Raw genomic sequence first — 19,566 nt, 5'->3', positions numbered from 1 at the left:
AATAGAGCCTCCTCTTTCCATGTTTACGTTTTAATCCCAGGAATCTGTGACTGTGCTACATGACACGGCAGAGGTGAATAAGGCAACAGATGGGAGTAGGGTTGGTAATCCGCTGACCTCGCACCAGGGTTTATCCAGGTGGACCCAATGTCATCACAAGGGTCCTACAGACAGGGAGAGGTCAGAGCCATACCACGTGATAAGAACCTGACACCCCGCTGCTGGCTTTGAAGATGGAGGAAAGGGCCACGAGCCCAGGAACGAGGAGGGCCTCTAGAAGCTGGAAAGGGCAAGGAAACAACTCTCTTCTTCCTTCCTCCAGAAGGGAATGCAGCCTGCCAACACTTTGGTGGTAGTCCAGTGAGACCCATTTCAGACTTCTGACTTCCAGAACTGCAGAAGAATACATGTGTGCTGTTTTAGGCCACTTGTTTACGGCAGGACGAAGAAAGTAATATACTCTATATAGGAACGTTACATGATCACTGGGGTGCTCGTGACATCTCATTGGGCTGTACACAGGCTCCACGACTAGGCCACCGTTCCCAAGGGGAGCCTGGGTGGGCTTGCTCTGCCTCCTTTCTGACACATCAGGAATTACATGGCCCATCACAGAAGACCTTATTGATGTAAATGGATGGGCAGATCCAAACTGTGAACTCGAGAACCAGAGAATTCAGACAGAGGCCCAAACTCAGGGCATTAGAAGTTGTCCCCTCGGGTCCTCACCTGTCACCAACTGATCTTTGAAGGGTTTAGGGTCTCCTGAGACGTAAGCAGGCATTTGCGTAATAGATGATATCTGGAAGCCCATGTGCGTGTAAGATTGCAGATAACTTCAACCCAACCAAGTATATGTGTATATATATATGTACATATATACTTTGTTTTTTATTTTCTGTGCCACCAACTATTAAGCAGCTTCTTGAGAGCAGGCTCTTCCTTTTATTTATTGATGAGCCTATAACACCTGGATGTGCACAATAACTCAGTGTTCAATTTGGAATGGATTTTTCCCTAAGAAGGACTCACTCATAGGAAAAGCCTTGGAGCCTTTCCATGCTAAGCCCAACCCCAGCTCTGTCACCACCCTGCTGTAGAGACCCCTCCCCGCCCTCCTCGAGTCCCACCTTACTGAGAGCCCAGAAGGCGTTCACCTCCCGTGTCTTGCCCCGAAGGGAGAGCATTGTGTCCCGGCCGGATCTGCAGACACATGGAGTCATGCTTGTCCAGAAAGCGCATATTCCAGAAAAATGAAAGGCTTTTTATTTTCTCCGGAGACGTGTATCCGAGTCTGATATTGGAACTGAGAGATACATACAGTCTCTGCCTGTGCCCTGAGCCCCTGGAACAGGGAGAGAATGTGCGGACTCTGGTCTGTTGGAAGCTAGGTTTCCCTGCAAGTGGTCCAGCTTATCTGGCCTCTCAAGGCGCGCGCGTCCCTCCCCGGGTATGAGATTCCCGCCGCGCCCGCCTCCCGGGCGGGCCCCGCCGCCCAGGCCCAGCCCCCACCCCGGGGAGACGCGCCCGCCCGCAGCGCCTGCACAGCTCGCCAGCCCGGGGCTTTGCAGCCCTCCCTGCTGGCCTTCCGGCTCCGTAGCTGTGGCCCTCGCCGGAGCGAGACCCGGGCCCTGCCTCGCACCGCCGCGCCTCCGCGTCCGCTCAGCCCTCTGCAAAGAGTTAAGACCCGGGTCCCGAGACGCCTCCAGCGGCTGCGAGCGCCAGGTCCCCGCTCGCTGCTGCTGATTGGCTGAGCTCCTGTCAGTAGTAAAAAAGTATCAGATAGCAAACTTGGGACCTTCATAAAGGCGTGGTGGCGATCCTCCGCAATCGCTGGCAGCTTATGACATCAGCCAAGAACGCCTGGGATGCCGCTGCCCCTGGCCAGACGCAGGAGGAGGAGGGTCCTGCCGGCTAAGAGTTAATCAGCCCCGCACGGCGAGGGGGGAGCCGCCAGTTTTCTGGGGACACTGGTTTCGGTCACTGGCTGCCACTGTACTACCCAGGGGAGCTCACGAAGAGTTGGATGAATTCTGGTTTGTTAGCTGCGGTCAGCTGGGCTCCCGGGAGCCTGTTCCTGGTGGAACACCGGGGGCGTCTGGCCAAGGGACCAGCGGCTCGCTGAGACTCAACATGACCCTCCTGGGGGCTGAGCATTCTTTGCTGATTAGGAGCAAGTTCAGATCAGGTAGGGCTGAGGCATTTAGCATTCCTTCTTAAACTTTCCTCTTCTGCGCTGCTCAACTCTAGACTGCTTTCCAACAAAGGTCTCGAGGCCGGCCGTGGCTACTTCAACCTTGTTCCCCAAAAGCACATTTTGGAAGTGAAAATCTTATTTGACTTTGGGGGCCTTTGATGTTTTCCATTTTAAATCTTGTGGGTTGATGAGTTTTCCACTTAAATATTGTGGGTTTTTTGTTTGGTGAGGCCAATCTTTTCGTTCTATTTGTTTTTTCTGTATCTGGGAATAGAAAATTTGGAGGGGTGCATCCAAAAGGAACAAGTTTGAAAATGAACAAATAAGGGATCTCAAGTTTGTGAGCTGCATAATATTAGTTATAATTGCTGAGAAGAAGAACCTATGCTGTGTATTAGATTACAGGGGTCACTTAAAATGTAGCTAATCTAAACAAATATTATTTCCCAAAAAAGTCACCCGGGGGAAGTAAAAATAGCAAATTTGGAGCACACCAAGTATTTAAAATGACATCACTGTAGAAAAAAAAAAAGAGTCCAGTGCCACAAATATTTTTTTCCCAAACCATCTGATATTTATAAATGGAGAATTTCCCCCCAAATTTCTGTGTTAGTAGCGCGTAGAGAAACTTCTCAAAGGACGCTCAGTGAAGGTGAGTGGAGGGGAGATGGGAACTCACGAAGGGTTGAATGTGTAGGCGCCCATGGAACGTATGAATGTGTGGGGCTCCACAGAGATCCTTGTCTCCTTAAGTACTTTCTCCATAGCTGTGTGTATAATACTGGTTTTATAAAAGCGGTAACAAACCACTCAATAAATGACAGCACTCCTATTTAGAAGATGAATTACTGTATGAGAACTCTGATGTGAACATTCCGCATAACAGGTGTGAGAAGGATCCTCACCGAGTTTGCTAAGTTTTCCTGAGCCCTTCTAAATGGGACCACTCTGTTTTACTGAGGATGGGTGTTTCAACAATGAGAAGAGTGGATGCTAAAAAATAAGGGTTCTGTGACTTCCTTAGATGCTCCTGGCCTTTAGGCGTCTGTGGAGTTTGTTGGAGATTGTCTTAGGTTCTGTTCTTTTGAAAGGAGATGAAAACTCGAGAGCTTAGGAGGCCACAAGACTCAGTGCCCTGACGCTCCAGGGTGAGTCTGCCAGCCACTGAGTTTGGCTGTGGTTACCTCCTTCCTTTCCTTCCCATGGCGAGGTGAGGTGGGTTGGTCTGTTAATCCCGGGGAAACATTGCCACTGCTTAGTAATTTGGTCAAAACCGCAGGCAACACTGCCACCTTTCTGAAGAAGAGAGACTGCAGATTTGTTTTGCAAGAAGCTGCGTTGGTTTCAAATGCACCCTTCCCAGTTCATGTGGGGGGCAAAGGAGGGACAGCTTTGTCTCTAAAGGGATTTGGTGAGGGTACTGGATAGAATGGCAAAACAGACTTACAAACAATTCCTTCCTGCCAAAAGTGCAGACCAGAGGGAAGATAATATTTGCACTGCTTGGAATTCCTATCTTAGTGGACTGGTAGGGTTTTGGAGTCTCCCAGGTAGGTCCTAGAGCTTCTGAGAATTTCAATTGCTGCCTCATTTTTTTAAAGCTTGGACAGGTTTTTGTGTCACAGGAAGGGTAGCTACATGATAGGGTAGGTACAGGAAGGGTAGAAACATGATGTCAAAACAGACACAGGCATGCTTCATCGTCCTCCTTGGATAAACAGGGAAGCTGGGCTCTGGAAATGGACAAAGTAGTTTGACCATCTGATGTGCAAGGGGTTGATAATCTGGAAGAGAAGAAAAACAAACAAGAGTATAAAAGTGAGTAAATGTAATATTGAGGATGGTGATTATTCTTTCTGGATATAATTGCAACTATAGCTGCACCAGCACGGAAGTCTGGCTGGCAGCATGTTAACTAAAAGGCCTCTTCCTAAGAGAACCTGGTTTACTTTGTGGCTAACAGGGGATAAGGAAGTCTTCTCGGTTTTGATTTCTCTCTCTCCCAACCCACCCCTCCCCTCGTTTACTTCTTTCTTCTTTCTCGAGCTACTCAAAATGTAAACTCATAAAACTCTATGTCAGTCCTATCGTTTGCTTTGATAGACCCTGGTGTGACATATTTCATTACAAATATTTCAAAAAAACAAAGGTAAAACTAAATTGCTCTCTGATCATAGCGAGATTCCCTACTTGATAGGGCTTGTTTATTAGTGAGCAGATAACTGCTTCAACTCTGAAATTGACGAGTTTGGCAACACCGTCCAGCCAGCTTGATGTACGCTGTATACGAGTGACCTTGTTATTAAACACAAAATCATGCCGCAGGAGCAGTAAACTGTGAAAGTTTACATGTACGAACGCGTTTGGTGATATGAACTCCTCTTATCTGAGAGACCACAGTGTTTCACAATTGAGTGTGTGGATCTAGAACCAAACTAGCTGGGTTATTAACAAGCGCCTCTACTTGCTAGCTGTATAACCTTGAACCTTAGATAAACTACATAATTCTCTCTGCCTTAATTAGCCTCGCTTGAATAATGAGAATGATTATAGGGTTGCTGTGAGGATTAAATGTGATTATACAAGTAGAGCATTAAGGACAATGCCTGGCACTTAGTAAGCCCTCAAAAAATATTGTTTTATTATTAATATTGTTAGGCAGCCGGAGTCTGCGTTGGTCACTTCTCTCTGAGTCTTGCTTACTTAATCAAGGTTGGGCTCGGTGATTTCGGAGACCCTTTAGTAACATTTTATGGTACTCTGAAAACATGTAAAGATGATTTATCAGACCCTTTAGTAACATTTTATGGTATTCTGAAAACATGTAAAGATTAGGAACAAGGAAAATTGTGATCCGGCTCTGTGGCAGTTGGGTGTAAATAGTAAGCAGTTCACAGAAATTAAATAAATAGTGTTATTTTTTAACTACATTTTTCCTGTTTTTATTCTTTTCACTGTTGTTTTGTCAGTATCTGTAATCAGTATCACTGTCTACAATTTTCCTCAATACCATAATCCTGTGTCAGCAAAACACAAGGACTTCTATGTATGTGTATACACACACAGACATATGCATACACACACACACACCATGCAAAGGATCGAAGGAGAGCGGGAGGGCCATTAATGGGTCTCGCTCTTTAAGAACTCTTGTGTTTTGTTCATTTGTTTCTCTTTTTCTCCTTTTCCCGGTCAAACAGCCCACACAAAGGCAGACTCTGGTACCTGCGATGACCTTGCCTGTATCCCTCACAAATGTAAGGTTATCAAATTTAGCAAATAGAAATACAGGAGGCCCAGTTAAATTTGAATTTCAGATAAACAATGTTTTTCTGTTTGTTTGTTTGTTTGTTTAGCATCCTGAGTATTGGGGACTTACTTTTAACTGAAATCCAAATCGAACTGGGCATTCTGTATTTTATCTGGCAACCCTCCCTACATACAATCTGAGCAGTCTGATGGATACTCTGCCGCCTCCGTCAAGCTCTCTGGGTGCCCAAAGACTTCCCGAAATGCAAGCTTGGCATTTTAGGTGTAAAGGCAGAGATTCCGAATGATGAGTGTGTGCCATAGCCTGGGTCCCCTGGGATAGAGTCAGCATATGGATTTGGGAAGGCTGTGGAAACTTCCCTTCTGGCTTCCTGGGGAGAAGGAGGATAAATTCAGCAGACAGGCTTCTCAGGAGCAGGGGGTCCAGGACTTGGAGCTGCAGCTGAAAGAAGCCAAGGAACCTGCAAGTGGGCAGTGGGGAAGCAGTAGCTGAACTCAGCTAAGTGCTGGATGGTGGAACACACCAACACCCAGCTATATCCAGGGACTGCAATTGCTGTTTGTCCTTCCAGAGAAAGCAAGGGACTTCTCAGGACTCCATAGGTCATCCTCTCTGGGCTTTCTCTGTCCTCCATCCTTCCGACCATCTAAGAAGACTACGGATTTCTTTAAGCTAGATCCTTAACATCTCTGGGGCTGAATTTTCTCTCCTATGAATTAAGGAGATAGGACTAAGAGGTTGGTCCCGAAGGTTTTTACCACGGACACTCTTAAAGAAATTTCCAGCATGATCTCAAGAGAAGCCCAGGCTCTATCATCCTATCTTCACCATTAGTTTTTAAACCTAAGACAAATATTTTAACTTAGTGCCTTATTATATGTTATGGAAAAGGAGCTCTTTTAGCTTAAATTATTTGAAATTATTTGTCCTAGGCCAAAGAACTAACTAAACATATATTTCAGTTTTTTCTTTACCTAATTTAATTGACCTCTTCAGACCTCATTTTTGTCAACTACAAAATAGAGGATTTTTGACTGGTTCATCTCTAAAATTGCTTCCAGTCCTAACATTTGGTGTTTTTCCAAGTGAATGGCCCTATTTTTGTAAAGTTTTGAAAATTATAAGCTTCATAAAAGCATTACTGTGACGTTTTTGATCGGTTACATTCCCAGGAAACCTGACATATAGTAGATGGCCAATAAATATTTCTTGAATGGATGAATGCATAATTCACACCTATCACCTTCATAATTAACACGGTATTCAAGAAAATCATTAAATTGCTTCATATGCTCAGCCTTCTTTTCAAAACTTCACTGACAGCTTTTGGGCGTGAAGCCTACTAAAACACAAATATCTTATCTAGTCTCCAGTTCCATCTCGCTATTGAAATGATCAGTAGAATATTTTAAAAGTTTAAGAAAAGTCGTTCAGGCATTTCTACTAGAGAGAATCAGAATAAGAGAAAGGTAAGGGCGAATTGTCACTCTGGACTTCTGCACAAACTGTTCATAACTGAACTTCTCCTTTCTTTGCTGACAACTAATTCCTTTCTCAGCAATGGCATTTGTTTCTTATTGTTACTGTAGCAAATTACTGCAAACCCAGCTGCTTACAACAGCACAAATGTATTCTCTTATAGTTATGGAGGTGAGAAGTCTGTAAAGGGTCTCACTGAGCTACACTCAAGGTGTTGGCAGAGCTGCATTCCTTCTGGAGACTCTAAGGAGAATCTATTTTCTTGTCCTTTCTAGATTCTGGAGGCTTCTCACCTCCCTTGGCTTGTCCCCCCTCCCTCACCCCCCCCCCCACTTCCTCCCGCCTTCTAAGGCAGTGTAACATCTTCAAATCTCTCTCTGGTTTAGATTCTTCTGTGTCTGCCCTCCACATTGAAGGACCCTTGTGATTCCATTAGGCTCATCCAGGATAATCTCCCTATTCTAAGGTCAGCTGATTAGCAACTTTAATTCCATCTGCAACATTAATGCCCCTATGCCATGTATCTCAGCACAGGCTGCTCTAACAAAAAACTATACACTGGGTGGCAAAACAACAGAAATTTATTTTCTTACAGTTCTGGAGGCTGGAAGTCCAAGGTCAGGGTGCCAGCAGGATCAGGTTCTGGAGAAAGCCCTGTTCTTGGCTTGCAGGGAGCCACCTTCTCTCTGTGTCCTCACATGGCACAGAGAAAGAGAGAGAGATAGAGAGAGGGTAGTCTCTGGTATCTCTTTTCATAATGGTACTAATTCCATTGTGAGGATCTCACTTTCATGACCTTTTCTAACATAACTACCTCCCAAAGGCCCCATTTCCAAATATCATCACATTGGGGTAGGGGGTTGGGGGGGTGGCGAGGTAGGGCTTTAACATATTAATTTGGGAAGGGACACAGTTTAGTCCATAGGACCATTTAAGGTAACATATTCATAGGTCCCAAGGATGAAGACATGGACATCTTTCGGGGTTTGGAGAAACATTATTCTGCCTATGACAGCAACTTCCAATATGGCATTCCCAACTTTCATACCTCTACAAGACCACTGTCTTGCAGATTTCCTTCTGCAAAATTTTTCTCATAAAATCAATCATCTAGCCATAATCCCAGTGTTTTCTCCAGGGTGGCCCACAGAAGTCTAATTCCACAGGATACTAACAGTTGTTCAGAAGGAAACTTTTTTTAAAAAGAGGGAGGTAGAATATACTGAAAAATTAAATTGGATTTTTAACAGCAGGATTTCTCAAAGACTTCAAGATTTCTAATGTGTATTATGAACTTCTAAATGGGAGTGACTCCCAAATCTGTTGTACTTTATTCACATAGTATCTCATCGAGCAAGTTTAGCTGGACAAACAAACACATTGCGGAAAATTCTACTCTGAGCAGAAAAGCCCTCAGTTTCCAACAGTGATTTATATAATGGGGTTAATCTCTATATGTAGGTTGCTGGCAAGCCCTCCCCACCCACCCAGGTAAGAACTCTAATGGTTTTCCTTCCTGCCTGCTTACTTACATCTGGCTCACTCTTTATGCCTCAAACCTATTATTTATTTGTATCGGGACCAATTCCCCCACTCCAAGGATACCCATGGTATGATTCTGATTCCTGTTCTTAAGGATCTCACAGGCAATCTGGAAAATGCTCTGTGCGCGTTATATATTGGTTAATTCATTCATTCAACAAATATTTCTTTCATATTTCCCTTGTAATGGAGACTGCTAGGAGCTGGGATACAGTTGGGAAGCACATAAGACATTCCATGCCGTCACATGGAATATTACAGCTGCCTCCGTCATACCCTCTGCATGGTTCCTATAGACTATGCTCTCAGAAGTCCGCATTGGAACACAATCAGCTGGACCTTAAACGATGGGTATATTTTCAGTCCTGAATGGGAAGTTAAAATCATTTTTAAAGGCCAAAGGAACCTTCAGGGTCTGGCTTGGGCCCCTGCTTGACATCATTGCTCTCGCCTCAGGTCTGATGGTGTTAGATTAATTCATTTACCAGGTAACCTTCCCTCACCTTATTTACTGTGCAAGAGCCCCAGCCTCCCTGCACCCCAAACCTTTCCTGCCTTGTTTTTATCCATAACTCTTAACACTATTGGGCATACCAAATATTTTACTTGCTTATTTGTTTGTTATTTGGCTATGAGGATAGGAATATTTGTTTGTTCGTTTTCACTGCTTTATTTCCCAGCACCCAGAACAGTGATTGGCAGAGAGAAGACACCATTAAATATGTGTGAATTAATACATTTTATTCTGCACCCAAAGAATATTCAAAAACAATGAAAGTAAGCAACATATGTTTTTATACCTCTTGGCGCATGTGTGTGTGCATTGAAAGTAGAATAAAAAAGGGATGAGTACATATAAATACGAAATTCAGAAAAGTAGTTATCTCTGGAGTGGAAGGGCCAAGATGAGGTGATAGGGGTGTAGGCCAAAGTAAGGAAAGGTTATTGGGGGTATTCCTGGCTTAGGCCGTGGTTACATGTGTGCTTATTCTTAGGCAAATGAATTAAACAATGTTCACTCGTGGACCAATCATGCTAGTACGACAGTGCAACGTGGACGAGAATGATGATCAATCTCATTTGGTGTTCTTGAGATACTTTAAAAAGTATTTTTAAAACCGGAAAGAGTGGCATTCATTTTTTTCTGCTACAGTATGTGACAGACACAAGTCAGTAAGATTTTGTGAAATTGGATTGAACCAAACTGAAGGGATTCTAATCTAATAGGATTAAATCAGAGACTAATAGAAGTGCATGGCAGAGCAGAAGTGATCACGTTCAGGATTAGAATTTTACATACTTCCAAAAAGCCACCCCTCAATAGGAGCTGATAGAATCGAAAGTGCGTATTCATCTCCCTTATTTCCATCTTATCAGCAAGAACTCACTGGTCTTGCAGCAGATGGTGACCAGCAAGCTATCTTGTACCTCTGCCCAGATCAGGAAGAAGGAGCCAGCAGGTGCATTTCACAGGTACCTGCCTCCGGAGTCTCATTCCTGATCTGTGGGCAGACCCGCCGTGGGACCCCATCACACCCACTTTGTGATTCCGTAACCTTGGAAAAGTTAACTCAGCTCACTGAGCCTTTGTTTCCATATTGATAAAATGATTCATGCCATTTGTGAGAGAAACGACCTTCGTAGAATTATCGAGGATTTTTTTTTTTTTTTTTTTTGGTTTTCTTTTTATAGAAAGAAGTTCCTATTTCCCATGTGGGAAGGGATTACTTAACCTGGAGGCATGTGAACTGCGCAAAAGAGAAGGATGTGGTAGTTAAAAGGTTTTGATGGACATAAACAGAATTTTTAAAAACAACAACAACACTAACCAAATAATAGTTTTGCAGCCTTACAATTTCAGTCATTCAATTTTCAACTTTATTAAGCAAGTCGTGTTTGTTTGTTTGTTAAGTCTGTAATTTGCACAAATTTCTATTCTGAGATCATCCAGAATAGCCAGTAAGTCAAGCTTCACTTAACCAGACTTAGATCATTATTCTTACATAAAATACAATGGTCTCCAAATTCTGTTAAAATAAAATGTATTATTTATTCTTTAAAATTGAGGATAAATAAGGCTGATTCCTGACTTTTATTTTTACAGGGCACAGCAAGATGCCCTCTAGAACCATTTCTTCTCTCCTGTTGGTTGAGGAAAGATAATGTCTCCGATTTTCCTACAGACACCATTGGAGTACTTATCATTTCAATCACTTCGGTGGACGTTTGCTCTATTCAGCCACCTTAGATAATTAGAAAAGCAGTATAATTCTAGCAGTAGAAACAGTCATTTAAGTCACTGTAATATTGTAATATGTGTTTATTGGCTTCCCTGGTGTATAGGAACTTAGCCATCACTTGGTATGTGTAACAATAATGAGTGAATATACAACATCTCAGACACTTAGTATGTCTTGCCTAGCACATCTGGTCTGGCACTGCAATTTGAACTACCATGTAGAAGTTTTCCACCCCTCAATCTGCTTCTCTTTCCCCTCGGTCTGTTAAGTGGTACAAACTCATCATTTTTTTCTCATAAAATATAGTCAAGTAACACCAGGGAACATCCCCATTTCACAGAAAAGGTGAAATGACTGGAAAATACTCCAGAAGCTGTTTCGACTTTCCGATTTCCGGAAACACTTACCCTTAAGGAAGTCATTCAACTTTGTTCTCCTCAAGACCTGTTGGGCTGGTTTCTCAGTCTGAAGTAAAGTGCCACCTGGAACTTTTTGATACTCAAACTCCAGACAGGGCAATAAGGCTCCAAAACAGGCAAAATCCAGAAAATGCTATTCAAGATTAATGGAACAATAATCTCTTCAATACTTTAAATGTCTTTACTATTTTGTGTTCCCTTCCTGTGTTTGTCCAGATGCAAAAAGACTTTTACGAAGTTCTATCAGTGTATGAATAAATTTACACTCAGGCTTTTTATCAGTCAGAATAAAATCATAAGTAGTTTTTCAACCTGTTACATAGCGGCATAATTCTTGTTTTCACAACTGTATTAAAGTCCACCAAGTGAGTATATAGTTATTTACTAAGCCTTTCCCACTTGTATTGGAAAATTAAGCCCATTATAATTTTTACATTATAGATAACACTACTGTGTGAAAATCTTTATGCACATAATCTTTTTCTTCCTCTGGATTGGTGTGTAAGATACTTATTGTTTAGAGTAAACATCCGAGTGTGGGAATAATGGACATTAATTTTTATGACCTATTAAGGTAGCTAGTATTTCTGAAACACTTACAATGTACAAAGCTTAACCCTGGTCCTATTTCCATATGGTATTGGACATTTGACCCATAACAGAACTAGCTCAGAGTCATCTTGGGTACTTATCCAATGGTGACTGATGATGTTAAATGAGCTTTTCATACCTTTTCAGTCAAGAATAAAAAGGCAAGGGAGCCATAGTTACCTGATACCTTTGAGAACTTCTGTGTGTGATCTACTATTTGGGGACCACCTGTTACCAAATATGACTAGTGACTGATTGAATAGGAAATGAAGAAGACTAGGAGTTATTGAGAACCTATTATCTGTGGCACTTTTATTATCTCATTTAATCCTTACAGAAATGCTATGAGACAGATATGATTGTCCCCATTTTACAGATGAAGAAGCTGGGGCTCAAAGATGTTAAATAACTTGGACAGAGTAACATAACCAATAAATGACAAAGGCCAGTTCTGATCGCACTTGTTCCACCATGCCATGAGGAACATCTCTATTACAATCTAAAGCTCCCTCCTTCCGCTCCCTACCCTCACCCCTCATATACACACACCTGGCCCACTGGATTTAATATACCTCATTCTGGACTACAACTCCAGGCATTTACTCAACTGCCATATTGTCCTTGATTTCCTAAACAGTGATTTATCAAGACGCTTGTTTCTAGTACAAATTAACCTGTACATTATACATGTCATAACCCCCAAATCCTAGGACTTTTAATGAAACTTAACTATTTCAATCTCAGTTTATTTGAGAAAAAAACTTCAATAATTTTTTGAAAACTAACAACAGTAAGAATAGACTTTCTCTAAGACACTAAACATAGCTATGTAAGAAATATCTAGTAACAGTGAGTAGAGCAGTGCGGGTCATAGGGAGAGGCTGGTTAAAGGGTACAAACTTTCAGTTATAAGATCAATAAAGTTTGAGGATGTAATGCATAAAATGGAGACTATAGTTGATAACACTGTATTGTATAATTAAAATTTGCTAAGAGAGTAAAACTTAGGTGTCCTCACCAAAGGGAAAAAAAAAAAAAAGAGGTAAATATGTGAGGTTATAATGGGTATGTTAATTAACTCAGCGGCAGGGAATTCTTTCACAATGTTTACCTAACCATCATGTTGTACACTTGAAATATATTACAAGTTTATTTGTCAATTCTATCTCAGTAAATCTGAAAAATAAAAGAACTATCTATTAATTAGTATTAGGAGTAAAACAGACAAATGTTCTAAGTGGAGCAGAATTTTGAGTGTGTGTGTGCACACGCACAGATTGTATATGTATGAATTAATATTTAATTAGTTGTTAGTATCTAATAATGGTGGCTGTTCAAATCAGCAATAAAATATGTGATGAAAGTTTGTTGCGAAAATTTACTATCTATTTGGAAATAAATGAGTTCAGCTATTTTATAATATATTTTATAATAAATTCCATATGAATTAAAGAACTAAGGAACTCTGTAAAATATTAAAGGAAAATAGAGGAGGACAACTTTATAATCCTCAAGTGGGACCACCCTTCCCAAGCATGTCACCAAGGTCAGAGTAAAAATAAGAACTGGCATATCTGGCCACTTAAAAAGTTTAAAATGTTATATGAGAAGAAAAATCATCAAAAAAATTTGAAAGTCAAACAGTAGATTGAAAGAAAATACTTGAAATAAGTATGCCAGATAAAGTCATTAAAAGGACTTTTATAAACAACAAAATTGTTTATACAACCTAAGAGAAAGATAATTCAAGGGGAAAAATAGTCAATAAGCCCATGAAATATACTTGACTCATTAACATTCAAGAAAATGCAAATTAAAAGAGTAAGATACCATTTGTTTTCAAACATCACATTAGCAAAAATTTAAATATTGATAACATCAAGTGCTGGACAAATGTAGAGAAATAGGCAAATATATCCTGTTGGTAAGCACATCTGTCAAGCCTTAAGGGGTGCAATTTGACAGTCTCTATTGAATTTTCAATGAACTTCACCATTAAACAAAAAACTTCAAGGAATCTAACTTAAAGAATTACTGGCATGTACAGGGCTTTTCATTGCATCATAGTTTATAATGCAAAAAAAAATATATATATAACTCAAAGCAAAAAAGAAATGATAAAATAGTATATGACCTGACTTGGAAAGCTCTCCAAGACATACAATTAATTTTTTTTTAAAAAGCAGAATATAAAATAATCAGGCAACATATTTGCATTTACATTTTAAGTAATTATTTAGATGTAAATGCACACATAAAAAAACCTTCAAGAATATGTCAAACTATACACAGTGATACCCAGGTTGGGAGGAGGGCAAGACATTTACCATCTGACTCTTTTAAAATAAGAATATATTGGTATCTATGGAATATTGAAAATATGTCTGAAGAACAAAGAGAAATTGGTAACACTATAATAGTAGTGGAAAATACATTTCTGTAATCTAACCAAGTAGACAAAAATTCAAATGAGGATTTAGAGGATATGAATACTACGGTTAATTTGATTATATATTTTAAACCTCTTAAATGATGTGGAATATTGGAAGACAATTTTAAATTTGCCACTCTCTCCAAACACACACACACAGAGAAAGAGAGAGAGAGAGAGAGAGAGAGAGAGAGAGAGAGAGAGAGAGAGAGAGAGAGAGATCAATAAATTCTAAACATCAGGCTCATTTCTTGACCATAAGGCAAGAAAAATAAAAAAGAAAATATTTTTAAAGTTGAAATATTTAAACTCCACAAATTAGAGATCAAAACACACCAGTGTTAAAACATAGGGTGGAAAAAGCCTGGAAAGACCCATTTGCAAAGTGATTATCTCTGGGTCGCGAAATTAGGAGTAATTTTTAATTTTTCTCATATTATTTCTCATATTCCTGTATTTTTTATTTTGATTTTCTATTCAGTGCCTCTTATTATCTTCTCCAATAAACAGGAATAACTTTGGTAATAAACCGATTAACAGTGAGCACTGTTTGCTTATTTATTTAAAAAAAATTATTTTCAATCACAATTGACATACAATATTATATTAGTTTCAGGTGTACAACGTAGTGATTAGACATTTATAAAACTTATGAAGTGATCATCCCGGTAAATCTAATACCCATCTGACACTATACATAATTACAATATGATTGACTATATTCCTTAATCTGCATTTTATATACTGGTGACCATTTTGTAACTGCCAACTTGCACTTCTTAATCCCCTTCCCCTTTTTCACCAATTCCTCCAACCACCTATCCCGTCTGGCAACCTTCAAAATGTTCTCTGTATCTATGAGTTTGTTTCTGTTTTGTTTGTTCATTTATTTTGTTCTTTATATTCCACATATAAGTGAAATCATATGATATTTGTCTTTCTCTGTATAACTTATTTCACTTAGCATTATACCCTCTAGGTCCATCTATGTTGTTGCAGATAGCAAGATTTCTTTTTTTTTTTTCTCATGGCTGAGTAATGTTCCACTGTATATATGTACCACTTCTTCATTATCCGTTAATCTACTGATGGACACTTAGGTTGCTTCCATATATTGGCTATTGTAAGTAATACTGCAATAAACATATGGATGCACATATCTTTTCAAACTAATGTTTTGGGTTTTTTCAGAGAAATATCCAGAAGAGGAATTTCTGCTTCCTTCTTTATCTCCTATTATATGTAGCTTTTCTTGTAAAGTTTATTTTGTCTGGTATTAGTATTGCCACCCTAGCTTTTTTTCTTTCAGTTCCATTTTTATGAAATATCTTTTCCCATCCCTTTACTTTCAGTCTGTGTGTGTCTTTCTATCTGAAGTGAGTCTCTTGTAAGCAGCGTATGTAAGGTTCTTCCTTTCTTATTCACTCAGCCACCCTCTGTCTTTTGATCAGAGCATTTAATCCATTTACATTTAAAGTTATTGTTGGTATGTAGTTAGTTATTGCCTTTTTATTATTCATATTTTTTATCTTTTTTTTTCCTTTCTTTGTATAGAAGTCCCTTTAACATTTCTTGTATTGCTGGTTTGGTGGTGATGAACTCCTTTAGTTTTTTCTTGTCTGAAATGCTTATTTATTTTTAAGTCATAGAGTGATGGGAGATGAAAGATGCCTTGTCTACGGAACAACTAAATTGGGAATTGGCTGAACACCTGGGAGATTTAAGTTGTTATTAAATTCCCACCAATCCTAGAGCATGCTCACATTCAAACTACAGCCGAGAAAACTTGCCCCTCAGCTAAGACTGAAAACCCACAACCCCTAATATTAATACATTTCTGAAATTTTCAATGTATGTAATGTGACATCCGCCCTGCAGTCTAACTGACGAGGCTTCAAATCCTGACTCCACCCTTCCTGATTTTATGAATTTGAGTGTATCCTTTAAGCTCTTGAAACTTCACTTCTCCAATTGTAAATGTAGGAACAAAAATGCCTCCTCATTGAAATTTTATGAGGCTTTAGTAAAAACATCATATAAAAAGTGTTTGACGTTGTGCAAGGATGTGCTATGTACTCCACAAATGGTAGCAATTTTATTCACAGATTAATATAATTATATATTAATTATGTATCAGTATTTATATCAATAGGCATGTTAATTTATAATATTTTTAAATAACTTAAATATTCTTGTAAAATATCATGTTGTTTCTAAATTAATAACAACCAGCTTCTCATGATTATCTCTTAAGAAGTGCTGCTAGCTATTCTCATTTCTTTTTTACCCCAGGTTTTGTTTTAAGAGTGATGAACGTAATTATTATCATTATAGAATTTACACTGTGTGGGGACAGAGTCCCAGAAAGCAGTTTTCAGGATCTCTGCCTGTGTGGGGAGGTGCTGGCTCCCGTGGTGAATGACCATCAACTGTGATTGGTTGGCCATCAGCTGTAACCGGTTAACCAATTGGCTACTGATGTAACTGCGGGGCTGCGTTGATTGGTTGGTTGGTTGGCAGGCAGAGACGTGAATGGTGGACTGTGGATCATGTGGCTACTCCTGCGTGTGTCTCGCCCAGCTGCCAGCGAGAATATAGTGGTATGACTCCCCTATCTATGGCTCCGAGGGTGTTCCTTTTTGGCCTCCCCATATCCTGCGTTCTTATGTGGGGAGCGGGAGCTGAGACCCTGCAGTCCACACCTCACGACAAATGGCACAGCGAGCAGGGTCTCCCGCACGACAACTGTATTCAATAAAGTGATCATATGCATATTAACACTTATTCTCTCCCTTTCAAAAAAAATTTTAGGAAAGAATTTTTAGTATATTCACTCTCCAGAGAGAGGTGTTGTCATCCAGCTCAGGTCTTTATGTGTTTCTGAAGAGAGCCCCAGGCCTTGTCTGGGACCCTTGAAAAGTTACCAGTGCCTATAAGGATCAGCAAAGGCTCATGGCTGTTTTTCAGGCTCTACTGAGAGCCCAAATCCTACCCTTATAATTGAAAATACTGTCCTGTCGAAAACTAAAATTGAAGGTAAAAGCTCTCTCCAGAAGGAACAAGGGTTGGGGATCAGACAGCTAGTGGAGCAGTCTGGTAAATAGTAGTACCTTTTATTTTTATGGTGCTATAAAGTCTCCTTCCCACTCCCAAACAAGCAAGCAAACAAACAAACAAAAAGGCTTCATCAGTTACTGTGCTTTTATGTTCATACCAACTCCGTGAGATTGCAAAGCTGGTCATACACATGAGGAGACGGAGGGTCAGGGACATTAAGAAATTTGTCCAAGTTTTCTCAGTAGATTTAGAACAAGAACTCTGCTCTTCCAGCTCCCAGAACGAAGTTTACCACATAAACCCTCTGAGGAATTTGTATCCAGGAGAAACCCAACTGGTGCAGAGAGGCAGAGGCCTGGCTTTGAAACCAGTGGCTCTCTCAAAAAAATGGCCCCTTTACTCAAAGCTTTCTCTGCATGTAGTAGCGTAGCCATCTGCACTGGCTTCAGAACACAAGGCACTAGATTGCAAGGAGAGGTGACAACTCTCAGCCATTTCTACACAGTATTGGCTGGGAGAGGACAACAGAAGGGGACTTAGACATTGCAAAGGAAACTTTGGCTTTAGTGGAAGGCGACCTCTGCGGAGGGTTCTAATCTTAACACAAAGATTAAACCCTGACACCACGGAATGGTGTCTCCCAGAGACAGAATATGCTCTGAAATGTTATGTTTGGTTGCTTCAAAACCTTGTGAAAACAGTAGAGCCGAGACTATTCTTTAACATTTCAAAACAATTTTAATATGTCCCAAAATTTAAAGGTACAGTACAAGTATATTAATGAAAGATACATACATTTTTTCATATATATACTCACACTATTATATACATTATATATTAATATATTTGTATATGTATCAATCACTATTTTATATAAACAGTGGTATATATTAATGGTAATACAATATAATAGCATGAGTATAATGTATAATACAGACACGTATGTGTCTGTAATATACTATATATATACTATACGTATCATATGAAGGATCATAAATTTGTGTTCTGTGTCGTGTTATATATACTAAAGAAAAATTGAAGGAAAATTTAAAATGTTTGACAAAAAAAGAGATTGAATATTGAAAATGCTGTATAACATGCATATTAAATGTGGTACTTTCAAAGAAGATCTAATGAGATGGGAATATGTTTATAATACAAGAAGTTTTCAAAATTGCATATATAATACAATCCAAATTTCTGAGTTGTAGAGTAGATATTTTTATATACATACACATATTTGTGAGTTGGAAGATAAAAGACAACATTTTAGCAGGAGTTGGTTATCCCTATAGACTTGAATTACCATTAATTTCACTTTCCATCCATCCTAAGACTTTTGTCCATTTTCCAAAATTTATATAATGAACATGCACTTGTTTTATAATTAGAGAAGGCAATATATGCTCTCAGTGCTGGCATAGTGCACCACAGGCTTAACTCAGGATCTGAAAAGAACTTGAACCTATATTCAACAACTGCAGCAACGTGGAAAGAAAAATTTCCTCTTAATTTGGGGATAATTCCCTTTCCTTGTCCTCATAAGATGCATACTTTGTTCCAAGTTGTAGTTCCCCTTTGTCCTCAGTTCTCATCCAGTTATTCATGGGGTGCCTACATTAACCTCTTTAATATTTGTGTAGCAATTTATCACTGCTAAAGGAGTCTTAGTTAGATCACTACAATCACCCACTTGGATATAATGGTACCTTATAATGATTTCTTCTTTGTAGGGCTGGGAGATCAAGGTTCAGAAAGGTTCAGAAACCCGTTGAAATTCACACCACACAAAATGGCAGACAGGACTCAAACTGTGATCTCCTGGCCGCATATCCCCTGACCTCTCTCAATGAACAGGTGAACACAAGGAATATCAATCAGAGTCCCTTTTCTCAAGGGCCTCCCCCAACAATAGCTTTCAAGGAATGCAGGTCAAATGACGGGTTCTTTTCCCCTCAGGCCCCTCCCGCCTTCCTGGGGCGTGTGCATGCTGTCTGCTTAATTCACTCATGGCTCTTCGCCATGGAATACATAAACATGCGGGGAAAGCCTCTGAGAGGAATCTTGATGCCCAAATGGAGCGATTTGTCTTCTGAGATTATTGTTTGAAATTGTTTATGTCAGTTGCCGAGTTTCTGTTCTGTACTTCAGGGACCTGTTTGTGTTAGAAGAAAAAATTCCCTGCAGCTGAACAGCTGTCCTTGTGGCACAGTCCTAGTGACAGTGTGACCTGCCACTTGCTTGCCTGTCCTCCTGATACAGGCAGAGATTTGGGGAGGTCCTCTACAGCCTCAGTAGGGCACCCCAAGAATCATCTGTTGCGTACTATTTGCTGAGCA

General features: G+C 40.0%; 1 protein-coding gene across 6 annotated transcripts in view; it reads left to right on the top strand.

Moving 5' to 3' along the window:
* The first annotated feature begins 1,834 nt into the window (after positions 1-1,834).
* The window catches only part of MYOCD (myocardin), a 90,365-nt gene continuing 72,633 nt past the window's right edge, over positions 1,835-19,566 (top strand). For 5 of the 6 annotated variants that reach the window (XM_081027801.1, XM_081027799.1, XM_081027798.1 and 2 more), the window contains exon 1: positions 1,835-2,188. In XM_081027801.1, coding sequence (XP_080883927.1) covers positions 2,134-2,188 — 55 coding nt within the window. In that variant the 5' untranslated portion in view covers positions 1,835-2,133. Of the gene's footprint in view, positions 2,189-3,862; positions 4,016-19,566 lie in introns of those variants that run through there. The other variant, XM_081027800.1, reaches the window with a different exon arrangement.

The sequence above is a fragment of the Rhinolophus hipposideros genome (genome assembly GCF_964194185.1).
Source record: "Rhinolophus hipposideros genome assembly, chromosome: 20".
In the NCBI taxonomy this organism is placed as follows: domain Eukaryota; kingdom Metazoa; phylum Chordata; class Mammalia; order Chiroptera; family Rhinolophidae; genus Rhinolophus; species Rhinolophus hipposideros.
This window is presented reverse-complemented; position numbering and strand designations above follow the sequence as displayed.